Source organism: Artibeus jamaicensis, unplaced genomic scaffold, assembly GCF_021234435.1.
Source record: "Artibeus jamaicensis isolate MK-2021 breed Jamaican fruit bat unplaced genomic scaffold, CSHL_Jam_final contig_908, whole genome shotgun sequence".
In the NCBI taxonomy this organism is placed as follows: Eukaryota; Metazoa; Chordata; class Mammalia; order Chiroptera; family Phyllostomidae; genus Artibeus; species Artibeus jamaicensis.
In genome coordinates, this window is record NW_026522009.1 from 7,643,916 (window position 1) to 7,659,104 (window position 15,189).

The following is a 15,189-nucleotide window of genomic DNA, read 5'->3' on the forward strand; positions in this document are numbered from 1 at the left end:
AACATCTTAGCCTATAACAACCACCTTGGGCAGAAAACAAAAAGAACACAGATTTTTAACTGTCCCAATAAATTATAACATTTCTCATTGTTCAAAAAATCTGTATATCTTTTTAACTAAGGCATACTATTTTTTTTTCATTGAGGAGGTTTTGTGGCCACTCAGGATTAGAGAAATAAAGGAAGTACTGGGGCGTATATCTCATTTTTACCCAGCATTCTTGAAGAAATGATCACAAGTTCTATTTTCTAAGGTGCTATGAATATAAAAGAATATAAGGATGTATATCAGTCCATAAATGTTCATTATTAATTTGGGGGGATGACACTTCAATATAGAAAAAGTGTGCACGTATGGCGGACCCTGGCCAGCAGAGTCCGCCTGTTGTGGCTGACTGTGAGAATGAATGCACAGGTGACGACAATTCTGCGGAGAAATAGGGAACAGGCAGGATTACTCTCTCAAGGGGAGAGCGTCTCTGGATGCCTCGGCCACTCCCTCAAGAGGAGAGTGCCTTTACCCTTGCCTAGACAGGCTTTTATTGTTTTCATGGGGTCTTACAACAGAGAAAGATTTATTATCTATTACATAGAATATTATTGTTTACATTTTAGGTACACTCAAGAAAATGAAAATAACATGCAGAGGGGAATGGCGATAAGCTGATTAGCTCTGTCTTTGGGAGAAGTCATACGAGCTTTGGAAATTACCTTGAAGATGGACAATACACATTTGTTGTTTTAGACCAGGGTGATGGAGTTTTAGCAAGAGCAAGCCATAACAGTCTGTATGCATTTTCTAGGGCTGATTCCCACGGGAAAACTCGGTTTGAAGGTCTGGCTCCTGCCCACCACTTCGCTTCTGTAGGTTTTCCATACAGAGCTAAGTCACATTTGTCAGACTTAAACAAACTGGTCCTCTACATGCATAATTTAATGATAACTGAAAGTATATATTATAAACTTCATCTCCATATTTATTGTATGTTGTAATTGAGTATGCCTAGGACAAAGATTGGATGGTGATATGGAAAAATAAAAACTTGTTTAAGAAAGAAAGGAAATGTTTTTGAGGGGAAAAATACATAATATACCTGTCATTTTTACCCCTTTAACATAACTGTGCTTCTGCGTTTCCTTGTCAGAGAAGTTAACTTGAGCTTAGCATTTACATGACTGTTCACAGGTATCCTGAAAAGAGTTATTACACAACTATTTCACTTTTTTTCTTTTGGGAGCATTTTATTATTTCAGTTTTTAAAAATTTGTAGCATCTCATTGAAATATTATGTAACAGGTCTGTGTATTTTAACTTTATTACTATGTTTGTAAGATAACATGAAACTTATGGTCATCTTTCTTTATATATTTAAAAATATTTTAAGTTTTTAAATTAGGTATTACAGAAAAACGAGCATATGGTCTGACAAATAACCACTTCTGGTCTGGGTAAGCTTTTCCATCTGGGTAATGAAGGAGGGGAGCCAGGGGCTGGGGCACTTTGGCCTCAGTTCCCTCACCTTTAAATGACGTGATGAAGTTAGAAGCAGTGGTTTATCAGAATTACCCATTTCTTAGACATGCTGATTACCTTGCACCCCTGGTCTTGCCTCCCCTTCTCATCAGACACTGATATAGTGGGTCTGGAGTGGTGGGACCTAAGGACCTGCAACAGTTCTGATATAGGTAGTCTGAAAATCATATTTTGAAAACTAATGAAAGAAATCATCTACCAAATCAATTCTACCCACATTATTCTATGACAGAAAGAACTTTATCTGACTTACCAAGTTTTCACTCATTTCTTTTAAGTCCTTAAGTTGATATTTGCCAGTTTGTCCGGAATCACTATTGATTTGTAGATTTAAAATTTTAAAGGTACCATGATAATACTCCATTCTTTGGCCTGTGATGAAAAGGAAAAGCAGGAAATTAAGTGGTTTTGGCATAGGAAGGATCCAACTATAATGAAGCTAATATTGTCTCAAATATATTCCTGAGATTGTTTTTAATTTAGTTTCATAAAAACAATGATTAATGTTTTATATTAATAACAGCAGCTTATATTTGTTTAATGCCTACTATGGGCCAAGCCCTGTTCTGGGCACTATACATGTATTAATTCCTCACTCCAGTTCTCTGAGATTCTAATCACCTCCATTTCACTGATGAGAAAAGGGAGGCTCAGGGGAGGTAAGTAACTTGCTCTATGCCATGCAAGCTGCGAGTGACCCATTCACGTTTTATGCTCAGGCTGTCTGGCTCTAGCACTGGAATGTGTAGTGAGCATATTACCCCTTGCTGAGTCAAAATGTATAGCATCTTATACTCTCCTGGAAGTAGAAGTAAAGGAACATCCTTATAAATTTTGGGTTGTAATGTGAGAGCCAGGTGCACTAAAAAATACATAAAAAGAAAGGCAGGGGAAAAACTGAGGTTGAAAGTGAGAACAGTGTGTAATCAGGATGAATTAATCAGAAAGGAAAGAAAAGAGAACCACAGAAACTCCTGAGGAATTTGGTAATCTTGTGAGTAAAGCCTGGGGGCATAGGGTGGGGTGGGCAAGAAAGTGATGAAACTGAGAACAGAGCAACCACTAAACAAGCTATCTCCCTGGGGAGCCTGGCTTAGGGAGCCTGGCACACGTGAGGGTGGCCCAGCTCTGGACCTAGGGAAGAAACAGGGGTCTCAGCGTGGTCTGTCTCCTAAGTGGGGCATCTCGAGTATGTAATGGTTTTGTGGTCCCTTTTACTATCCGTACTGTCATGGATCCTTTTACTCATGGTAAAGGAGTTTTCGTGTAATTGATTTAACTGACCTTAGAATCTTTTGGAATTGGTAAAATTATAGGTGGGTGGGGTTGTATATGGGCCCTAGTACTCATCAAGTCTGAGGAAGGTGACAACAGGTAAGACCAGTGGCGTTAGCACCTGGACTAGTTTTATCTCATACACATGGGTCAGAGTCAAGTTGTGGAAATTTGTTAAAAAATGTGTGTTCTGCTCTCTGTGCAAAGAAAGATGCAATATAAGAGAAATTCTAAAATGCATTGTGTGAATACATCCGGCAATAAAAAATTCCTGAATATTATTTAGGAAAGAGTGAATTTTTTTTCTGTAACAACATGTGTCATGTTTATAGTTTACCAGTCACTTCAAAATTTATTATTTCACTGGACATGTGCTTTTTTTTATCCTGAAATGTTGGTAGGCAGAAAAATGATGAGTAAAACAGCCAATTTTAGTAACTAACTTATTAGCTAATTTATCGCAGTTTTTCACTTGAATAAATAACAAATAATTAGACTTGTTTATTGTGATTACTAGTAAATTTCAGATAATTACTATCTTTGATTTTTGTGTAGATTGTCAAAAGAATACTAGATTGTGAGAACTAAGGAGATAGAAAATTGTTCTGCTTTGCATAATGCTGTATTTTTGAGTGTCCAGAAAAGCAATTGCATATATAATAGGCATTCAATAATAATTTGTTGATGGAATAATTAAATAAATAAATAATATTCAGAAGGTGGGCCTTTATAGGTAAAAGTACAAAGGTCTTTTTTTGGATGAAATTATATTTACACATACGGAAATAACGCTTTACTGAAAAATGATCTCAAACTGACCAGAATTCATAATTTTACCTACCGGAGACTAAGAAGTGAGCTAGAAGACCGATGGTCACTGCCACCACAGTCAGCAACAGCACAATGAGAAGGGCCATCATCCATGGTTTCAAATGTCGGCTTCGGCTGCCAAACCCGCCTGCCCTGCGTAAAGGAAAACTCACCAGTTACTCTCATGTTGTAATGGTTACAGGCTTTCTGGTTCTGCTTGACTAAGTGCAAGTTGCCTCAGCCTGCTTTTCCCAGCAAGAAGACATTTGTCTTCAAGTTTGGTCAAAGTCATATTGGTGTGAAAAAGATTAGAATTTGGGAATTCATGCTATTGCTTTTGGTTTCTATTTCTAGAGGCAATTGATGGCTCTCTGTGGTGGCCGGTTCTGACTACTCTTGACTGCAGTCCAAAGTAGCACACACGCATCAAAAGATCCCTTCTTTCTTTCTCCAACACTTTAAAAAAGGTCTCTTTTATCCGTCTATCCTTTTAGAGTTTACAAAGTGCTTTGAAATCTGTTTTCTCCTTTACTTTTTATCTTTTATTTTTTTAACTGGCTGTGGAAGGCAGTGCATCGTCTAAAGGACAAGAGCTAAGGTGTTAGAAGCTAGAAGCAGAAGCTCCACGGGAAGCAACATTACTTAGTCTCTTAAATGCCTTAAAACCTAAAAATTCAAAAGTGAAGGAGAATTTAAACCCTATTTAGTACAGTTTCATGCATTCTCTAGATGAGAAAACAGGGCAAGAGATGAATAAGTGATTTCCCCAATATAACAGAACCAGCAGTCATCTCACATTCATGTCTTCTCACTCCTAGGACACAATTTTTCTCAGTGCCAGACTGCATCTTCATTGATGGCATTTTAATTTTTAAATATATTTGTTATTTCTATATTCATTTAGTCACTCATTAATTCTTCGTTTATTTGACCATTCATTTCCTGAGAGAACCTTATCAGTCATCCGGAAGCACAAAAAGAAACAAAGGGCCGAAGCTAGGATGAAGTTTTATGAACTTTGAATTTGTCTTCTTGCCCGTGGCCCACTCCATTTTCAAAGCCATCGGATGGTTAATCTCTCTCCTTAAGTCTCTCTCATATTCTGGATTTCTCTCCAGGTAGAGCCTTGTTCTTTTCAAAGGGATAACCTGATTAGGTTAGGCCCACCAAGGATAATTTCCTCATTTTAGAACCCTCTAATTTAGACCTTAATTATACTGCAAAATCCCTTCCTAGAAACACCTAGGTTAGTGTTCAAATAACTGAGAAAAGGAATATATACACCAAGTGATGGGAATATGGGGGTCAGTCCTAGAATTTTATCACAATATATAGTGACTTTCATGAAAATAAACAGAAATTTATAGCCTTCAAAAAAAAAGCATGTGAGATGTAAATCTTCTCTGGTAATTGTGAGGGTGCTGGAGAACTGTTTTATTAAAATAAAATTGTATGTTAAAGACACAATTATTGGAAACCTATGCAATGTTTTTTTTCAAGCAATATTTTGGGGAAATAAAAAGTGAACTCTTAGAAATTAAAATGGGAAGAAAGCTAAAATTAATCCCTCACCATGACCTAATTGGCACTCTGCATTCCATGAAATTCAGTTTTTCATGTCTGTGACAACTTCATTAAGCTTGATTATTCAGTATATTCTTGGCCTGATTTTTCCAAAAATGTTGTCAGTGAAAACATAGTAATAATTTAAATAGTTTTGTGACTTAACTTTCTGTAGTTCAGCCTTGCAGACTGAAATCTGTATCTCTTGAAGAATATATAGAGCAGTGTGAATTATTAATGTCACAGTTGGGATATCCATGTCCTCAGCAACCAAACTCTAGGCTGAGGACTTACTTACATGTGAGTTCAAAGATGACTTGAACTAGCAAAAGGCTCTCCTGCTCCAAATGGATCTGCCTTTTTCTAGAAAAGCCTTCCCTGCAGGCTGCAACTCCGGCTCCCTACAGAGTCAACCACAAGCCCTTTATAATTTTACCTACAAGGTCTAAATCTTTCCTTTTTCATGATTATTTTTCTGCTTTCTTATGGATACATGTTATCATTATGCAAGTGTAGATAAATGTGATTGTTTTACAAACGCTGATGTAAAGATAGGTTATGTTCCCATAACTCTCTACTCATAAAGATGGTTTTTGAAGTTTAAAACATACTACATGTTTTAAAAAGAAATTATCAGTTTTCCAGGCCAACCTAAACATCTATTTAACTCCATATGTAATTGGACAAAGGTGCTAAATGCATAAATTCCTGGGAGCCATTTGGTGCAGAAAACTGTTTCTCTTTTCTAGCCTGGTGAACATCCCTAGAGGAAAGTTCTTAGAGAACCAAAGTGCCAAACTCTCCTTTCACCAATGAAGATTATCGTTCCCCCTGAGCCACTGCAGTCAGTCATTTGTTACAGAAAAGCATCCTGTTGTGGGAACCTAATATGTGAATATCTGTCTGGATGCTCTGCAACTATTTTAGAATGATCATTTCATACTAAATTGATAAGAACAAGAGCGGCCTTTAATAAGTGCTGACTTTGTAGGACTTGTTGCCGTACTATAACATTTCATCTTCCAAACACTCTGGTCAGTAGGGTTTTTTATCTTCATTATACAGGCACTGACTTGCTCAATTACTGTGGTCATCATGTGGAATTAGAACCTGATTTTGGCCACTGGCATTCAGAAACCCATTTTTCTCTGTGATATTGAACTTCCTTTAGAGAGCACTTTTTAATTTTTTAGAACAAGCTTCCTGTTAATCCAAAGGAATATTGTATGAAATTTCAAGCAGCATAAAAAGCAAGTGAACAGATACTCAGAAGAGGGGTTGCAGGTCACAGGGGAATTCTATTCTTAATTTTTTTAGGAAACTCCATACTGTTTTCCATGGTGGCTGTACCAGTTTACATTCCCACCAGCAATGAATGAGGATTCTTTTTTCTCCACAACCTCTCCAACACTTATTACCATTTGTCTTGTTGATAATAGCCATTCTTAGGTGGTATCTCATTATAGTTTTGATTTGCATGTTCCTAATGCTAGTAAAGGTAGCATCTACTCAGAAAATTTGAAAATATTTATTTGCAAAGATATGTGCACCTCTGCAGCATCATTCACTGTGCCCAAGACTTGTAAGCAATGGAAGTGTCCTTCTGTGAATGATTGGATAGAAAAGATGTGGTGCATATACACAGTGAAATACTACTTAGCCATAAGAAGAGATGAAATAAGGTCAGTTTCAACAACATGAATGGATCCTGCTAATGAATGAGTCAGACAGAAAAAGTCAAGAACCATATAATTTCATTGATATGTGTGATATAAAAATGAAAGCAACAAATGAACAAACAAGGCAAACGAACAAAAAGAACCTCAGACTCAACAACAGTATGGTGGTTATCAGAGGGAAGGAAATGCATTGGGTAGTAAAAGGTAAAAGAAGTCAAATATATAATGAGGGAAAAAGACTCAAATTTGGGTGGTAAACACCCAGTGCAATACCAAATGACAGGTGATGCACTGTAGAATTATACAGTTGGAAAAAAAAGAATTGTACACTTGAAACCTATGTAATTTGATTAATCAATATTATCCCAATAAATTTAAGAAAAATCAAAATAAAAAAGCAAGTGAAGAGTTTTATGAAGTGAAGGTTATTTTACCGATCAGAGGCTATCCATCTTTGTTGTGGGTAAGTCTCAAACTTATTTTTGCTTTCACATCTCCTTCTTTTCCACTGGCTTTAAATTTTCAAAAAGTTAGGATTCCCTTCTCCCCACTCCTAAGTCCCTTGGAATTTCCTGGCAATGAGGTCTTTTGTTCTGATGAGGTAACTCTCCGGGGGACCCTGAATAGATTCAGGGTGGGTGCTAGTCACCAAAAAACTAAGCCATGATTAGAAACTTGAAATTTGTCAGCTCCAACCCCCACCCCTTGTTGTGGGGAAGAGAAGAAGGGCTGAAGATTGAGGTAATAATTGATCACACCTGTGTGATAAAGCCTCTCTAAAAATCCCAATAGTACTGAGTTCCGGGAGCTGTTGGGTTGATGAACACATCTATATATTGGGAGGAGGTGCAGTCCAGCTCCACAAGGACAGTATTTCCTGTATTCAGGACCCTTCTGGACCTCCGTATGTTATCCCTTCTCCTGGCTGTTCATTTGTATCCTTTAACATTCTTTGTAGTTATCTGGTAATCTATTGTAGTAGGTAAACTGTTTTCTTGAGTTCTGTGAGCTGCTTTAGCAAATTAATCAAGTCTGGGGAAGACACTGTGGGAAACTCCAATTTATAGTCAGTTGTCAGAAGTACAGATAACAGCCTGGACTCTCTATTAGCATCTGAAGTGGGGCAAGCACAGTCTTATGGGATGGAGACCTTAACCTGTGGGATCCGTGCTAACTCTGCTTAGTGTCAGAATTGAACTGAATTGTGGGACGGCGGGTGCTGGAGAATTGTTTGGGGAAACCCCCACACAGGTGATGTCAGGAATGTTGTGAGTGTGGTGGTTAGTGTGAAAGTGAAGAAAAACACAGAGAGTTTTTCTGAAATAAGGATTAAAAAATTTCTTTAAATCTCACCTGCCTAGGCAAATCTGTATTGCCAATGGCCCTGCCTTTTAGGTAGGGTCGAAGAGTTTGGCTACATTCCCTGCCTGTAACTCTTTAACACGTATCTTGAGAAATTTCTGAGACCCCGCTGAATTTCAATTTTTCCACCTGAAAACAATGACAGTAAATACTACCCAGAGATGTGAGGCAATGAAGTGAGACAGGAAGGACTCTAGCATGTACCAAAATCTTCTCTGGGTCAGGAGTTTTCCTATGGGTTATCTCATGTGATTGTCACTGCTGTTCGTGGAGTGCTGAGTGACTAGCAATAATAATCTTTTACTCAAACTTTAAATTAAAAGCCAAAGTTATTTTTGTTTGAAAATCAAAAGACCACAACAGTAATAGAAAAATATCTTAATAGTTAAGCTCTGTTTCCAGGCTGCCTCAAATTTTAAATCTTCCACTCCATTAGCCTGTGAAGATGCAGTAGCGCTAGTTACTTTCTCATTTATAAAATGAAGATGAAGATAGTACCTAATCATAGGGCTGTTATGAGAATTAAATAAGCAGTTAGAATGATCACATATATAGCACATAGTAAGCTCTATGAGTTTGCCGAAAACTAGTCAAGCAGTAAGATTTAATTGATAATTTTTGCAAAATTTAGTAATTAGTAAAAAACGTGAAGGTTTTACTTAGCTGTTTTGATTTCAACTCTGGGGATAGAGTTGCTGACTATGTTAGAGAATGGACTTAGCAAATTAACAAGTTTATTAAAATGAGTGTTCAGAATGAAACTAGAATATGAAACATGAATGTTTGCAAAAGACTTTCCCAAGACTATCTTTTTCTCTAAAGAATGATAATAGAGAGGAGAAACCTTATTTTTGCATTCATTAAACACCAAAAATAATAAACTATAGCAAAAGAGAGAGATGCAGACTTCTGGGAAAAGAACAACAATCTCAGATGAAGAAGTCATTTGGTATTTTATCTTTTGCAAGAGAAATAACAGATTTTAAGTGAGTGATCCGTCCAGTTAATACATTTCTATAGAAGGTAGGGGGATGGTTATTGCTAAAGACAAATGCAAATGAATATTCACAGCAAGATCCAAACACTGAAGGCATCTCTGAGATGTGGAGAAGAGGGTCACTAAACCCACAGAGGAGAGATCTAAGGTTCAATATAGCAAAAACAGAAAAGATAAAAATCAAATTTATTTTGACAAGGGTTAAGCATTGTGTTTTTTGTGAATAGAAAAATAGGAATGGTGAGGATGACTGCAGAATGTGTTTTAGAATTAATGTAAGTGAGACATAGGGTGTCTTAGCTCTCTAGAAGCTAAGTATTAGCTTCTAGAGAGCTAAGAAGTATTGGCTCTCTAGAGCTAAGAAGCTACCCACTCTCTAGAAGTAGAGTATTCCTATGGAAGCTTTTGTAAGCTGCAGTGGCATAAAGTGAAGAAGCACTTATTAATTTATAATAAAACATTTTGAGCACTCCCAGACCTCCAAAATAACCTATAAAATTATAGCAAATGACACCTAAAACCTGAACTAACACTAATGTGTAGTAAGGCAGGAATGATGGTGATGAATACAAAGCCTGTGTGAAGTGTGTTGAGCTTTACGGTGTCACTCTTGCTGCTCGGGGTGCAGACTGCCGCTGTCACAGCTCACTGCAAATCAGACACTGAATGTTTTCTTTTTTGTAAAAGTGAAAATCCTCTTTTGGTTTTTTTCAGTTAACAAAAATAGTTTCTAATGTAGATCTTTTGTAAAAGTGAAGTGGTGTAACAGAACTTTTGAAAACTGGGGGATATCGGTCATTATAAGCATTTGCTTTGCCTCAATCCTCAAATTTACCTGTTAGTATGAACTGCCACGGCCTGCAAATCCTCTAAACCCTGGGTTAGTGTTCCCTGAATTTATCTTAAAGGAACTATAAACATTTGGTATTCCCTACTGTCTGTCCTCTTTCTCTACCAAGAAGTGTCATGGATGCCCTTAATAATAGCATTGGTTTCCAATATTATCCTGTAATTTGCTTCCCTAAAACTGAAAACATTCTAATAAACACAAATGTTCATTAGAAAAGATGACTTTTCATGTCTATAATCATGAGACGTTATATTTTTAAAAGAGTGATTTGTGGAATGTGAAATATGAAAGGTTAAAACTACTCCTTTACAACTTCAGGATTTCCATGAATGCAGAATATGCATTTTCAAATGATTTTGAGTGCTGGACATTTACATTTGTTTACTCATTTGTTTACCAAATATTTATAGAGTGCCAATTATACGTGAAACATTCTAGACCCTTTCTAAGGATATCAGAGACAATTTGACAATTACTATGTGCTCACTAAGGAGCTGAAAATTTCCAGGTTGAATGCTTGCAAGAGTCCAGGAAGCCTGGGCTTGAGTTGTGCGTTGCGGCTCTCTGATTCCGTCATCACACAGCTCTGTGGACCTGGCCAGGCCCCTTCACTTCTGTTTCCCTCAGATTTCTCACTTAAAAATGGGAGTTAATGATACTTGTTCTACTGATCTCACAAGGGTGTCCTGGCTATTAAATGAAACAACACAAATAAATATGTTTCAAGAATGGCATAAATCTAATAGTGCAGTATTATTGTCATCATGGATGTTTAAAATCTCTTTCATTTGTATATAAAATTATGTCAAGAAATTTGATTTTTCCTTCTCCTTTGCATGTAGCAGACCTAACTTGAAAAACAAAAACCTTGAAATAAAACATAGTTTTCTCTTTTTTCCTAATTTTCAATAGAAAATATTTTTAGAGAATAGAAAAGTTTTCCCCAATCTGAATCTCCTGTTTTCTTTCTCTCCTCAAGGTCCTCACATTTCTGTGGTGAAGGCAGGTGTTTCTGTGGCTGTTGACCCCCAATCTGCTTTATTTCCCATAGACTATCTTTAAGGTACAAGAAAAAGCAGATGAAGGGGAAGTGCCATACAGAAGCTACATTTAATCAAATTGCTAACAGCCTTTTAAAAAATAATGAACACTTTTCCTCTCCCCGCCAAATCAGAATCAACCAGGATGCGATGTAATATAGTTTTCATTAACTTCTAAGATCCCAGCTATTGAAATTGACAACATGAAATAATGCTAACAATGATTTTTTTAATATAAAAATATTGATTTTAAATATAGACAGTAATCCATCTGCTATACTACTTCTAGAAATCTCACAAAAAGGCAATGCAGATTGAATCCACTGAGGACGCCTCACAAGCAATTGTCCAATGCACTGGAGCTAGTCATTAACAGACAGTAGAACAAACAAGCCATTTACAAAACAAAACTGAACTTACCGATACATCATCTGCAGGAGAAAAATTATGATCTCGGAAGCATCCACTGAACTCGACTTTCTAATCAACTATCATCTCTAGATATATTAAAGTTCTACAGCTAGAAGAAATAAGGAAACGAATTTCAAGTAGTTGAAATGAAACTAGTTCAACAAGTCTGAACAGAAAAACCTCAACCCATAGAATAGCTCAAAGAAAACAGCTCAGACACAGCGTAGTTCCAACAAGAAAGCAATAACCTTGTTTAGTATTGACTAATTTCATCAAAGGAGAGAAAACTGGTTGTAAGGACTTGCATGAGAAATACCTAAGGAATGCACTAGGATTAAGAGTTTAAAGAAGATTATTGGTAGGTATACAGATATCTTAAAGAAACCTTCACATAAAAGTTCTGAATAAAATCAACCAGATATTCTTAAAATCTATATTCACTCAAGACATATTCTTTAAATTTTTTTAAGATTTTATTTTTATTTATATTTAGAGAGAGAGGAAGGGAAGGAGAGAAACATCAATGTGTGGTTGCCTCTTGTGTGCCCCCCCAGTGGGGACTTGGCCTGCAACCCAGGCATGTGCCCTGGCTGGGAATTGAACCAGCAACACTTTGGTTTGTAGCCCATGCTCAGTCCACTGAGCTACGCCAGCCAGGGCTTACTCTTTAAATTTTTTTGTTGAAAAACAACTACCTCCATATATCACAGGGGTATGTGAATTTGTTAATATATATTACTTTTCTTCTAAAAATGCCTATTTCTGGGAGAACACATAGATACATTTATATTAAATCAAGTTTTTTCCACAATGACAATGTAATAAACATATATTATAATTTACACTTCTTTTATATACATTACACCTAAATGATATGTCTCTCTCTATATAGAAAGAGACAGAATAAAGAACAAAAAGAGATCAGAGGGAGAAATAATATTTTCAATTAGACAAATAACCTAAATACCTGCTTTTTGTGAATATCAAAGCTAGTAATGAAACTGAAGCTCCATTTAATCTTGTCCTAAAATGGTCCATCTTTTTATAGAAAATATTTATACATACACACTTATATCTATGAAATATATGGATATTAATTGAACAGTAGTATATTGCACATATTTTTGCAGCTTTTTTACTTAATATGTTTATTTTTAATTTTTAAAAAATTTTTATGTACAGTTGTCTCCATTTTCCCACTACCACTTGACCCCCACCCCCACCGCCCACCCTCAATCCTTTCTGCCTTTGGCTTTGTCCACGGGTCTTTTATGCATGTTCCTTGATAACCCTTTTCTTTCATTCCCCAGTTATCTCCCTCCTCCCACCCCTCTGTTTACTGTCAGTTTGTTCTTTTTTTATTTTTTACTTTTACTGCTTTACTGTTCAGTTATAGTTGTCTGCATAACCTCCCACTGCTCCCCCACCCCAGCCAATCCCACTTCCCTCCCTTGCTTCCACCCTCTCCCTAGGTTTTGTCCATGTGTCCTTTATAGTTGTTCCTGAAAACCCTTCCCCCAACTGTTCCCTCCTCCCTTCCCTCTGGCTATTGTTAGACTGTTCTTAATTTCAATGTCTCTGGTTATATTTTGCTTCCTTGTTTGTTTTGTTTATTAGGTTCTAGTTAAAGGTGAGATTATATGGTATTTGTCTTTTACTGCCTAGCCTACTTCACTTAGCACAACATTTTCCAGTTCCATTCACGGTGTCACAAGACTAGGAGCTCCTTCTTTCTTTCTGCTGCATAGAATTCCATCGTGTATATGTACCACAGTTTTTTGATCCACTCATTTACTGATGGGCACTTAGGTTGTTTCTAGCACACGACTATTGTAAATTGTGCTGCTATGAACATTGGAATACATAGGTTCTTTTGGATTGGTGTTTCAGGATTTTTAGGGTATAATTTTATTCTGAAGATCTTTCCATGTTGGAAAATACAGATCTACCTTATTCTTTTGACAGCCACATGAAGTATGAACATACTGTTCAGATTTGATTATAAGTTTACAACTTACCCATTGTACCCATTTAAAGGGAAACTGTACTTTAAATATTTTCAGCAGTCATTGCTTCTAACACTTAAGGAAAGTACATTTGAAATAATGTTCATATCGCATAGTGCTTTAAGTGGGTAGACTCTTCAAAATCAGAGTATCAGAGTTCAAATCTTAACCATCTGTAATATACAAATACTAGTGACTAGAGGACCCAAATAAATAAAATTATAAACGAAAGAGGAGAAATTACAACCAATACCACAGAAATACAAAGAATTGTAAGAAATTACTATGAACAAGTATATGCCAAGAAATCTAGGTGAAATGAAAAAAATTCTAGAAATGTATAATATTGCAAAACTGAATCAAGAAGAAGCAGAAAGCCTGAATAGACTGTTAACAACTAGTGAAATTGAAGCAGTAATCAAAAACTCTCAGCACATAAAAACCCTGGACCAGATGGCTTCACAGGTGAATTTTACCAAACATTTAGGGAAGAGCTGACTCCTATCCTTCTCAAACTATTTCAAAAATTTCAAGAAGAGGGAAGACTCCAAAACTCTTTTTATGAAGCCAGTATTATACTAATTCAAAAGCCATGTAAAGACACAATAAAGAAAGAAAACTACAGGGCAGCATCGCTGATGAACACAGATGCTAAAATCCTTAATAAAATATTGGCAAACTGGGTCTAGCAATATATTAAAAAGATCATACATCACGAGTAACTGGGATTCATCCCAGGGATGCAAGCATGGTATAATATTTGCAAATCAATAAATGTAAAGCATCATATAAACAAAATGAAAGGCAAAAATCACGTGATCATACCAATAGATGCTGAAAAAACATTTGATAAATTATAGCAGCCATTTATGACAAAAACACTCAGCAAAGTGGGAGTAGAGGGATCATACTTCAGTATAATAAAGACCATGTACGATAAACCTACGGCTAAAATTATGCTCAATAGGCAAAAACTGAAAGCTTTCTTCCTAAGATTAGGATCAAGACAAATGTGTTTGTTTTCACCACCTTTATTCAACATAGTTTTGGAAGTTCTAGCCACAGTGACCTGACAAGAAAAAGAAATAAAAGGCATCTATATTGGAAAGGAGGAAGTAAAACTGTCATTATTTGCAGCATAAAATGGAGTAAAAATAGCCTCTTCAATGAATGGTGTTGGGAGATCTGGACAAGTACTTGCAAAAAAAGTGTGAGTAGACAACTTACACCATACACCAGAATAAACTCAAGATGGATAAAAGACTTAAATATAAGTCTTGATACCATAAAAGTCCTAGAGGAACACAGGTGGTAAAATTTCAGATATCCCATGCAGCAATATTTTTGCCAATGCATCCTCCAAGGCAAGGGGAATAAAGGAAAGAATAAAGAAATGGGACTACATCAAATTAAAAACTTCTACATGGTTCAATTCCTAGTCAGGACATATGCCTGGGTTGCAGGCCGGTTCTCACGAGAGGCAACCATACATTGATATTTCTCTCCTTCTCTCCTACCCTTCCCCTCTAAAGATAAAGAAATAAAATCTTTGAAAGAAAAAAAGTTTTTAAAAAAATTTTAAAAACCTTCTGCATGGCTAAAGAAAACATCAACAAAATGGAAAGGGAACCACCTGTATGGAAAAACATATTTTATAATGATA

The 15,189-nt window shown here is 36.3% G+C and overlaps 1 protein-coding gene across 3 annotated transcripts in view; it reads right to left on the minus strand.

The window, feature by feature from the left end:
• LOC119052685 (transmembrane protease serine 11A) overlaps nt 1–11,741 on the minus strand; it is a 46,160-nt gene extending 34,419 nt beyond the window's left edge. For 2 of the 3 annotated variants that reach the window (XM_037150041.2, XM_037150040.2), the window contains exons 1-3: nt 11,530–11,741; nt 3,650–3,771; nt 1,787–1,905 (exon numbers count right to left, since the gene is read on the minus strand). In XM_037150041.2, the coding sequence (XP_037005936.2) occupies nt 1,787–1,905; nt 3,650–3,771; nt 11,530–11,540 (252 nt within the window). In that variant the 5' untranslated portion in view covers nt 11,541–11,741. The remainder of the gene's footprint in view (nt 1–1,786; nt 1,906–3,649; nt 3,772–11,529) is intronic. The other variant, XM_053655010.1, reaches the window with a different exon arrangement.
• Between the last annotated feature and the right edge of the window lie 3,448 nt (nt 11,742–15,189).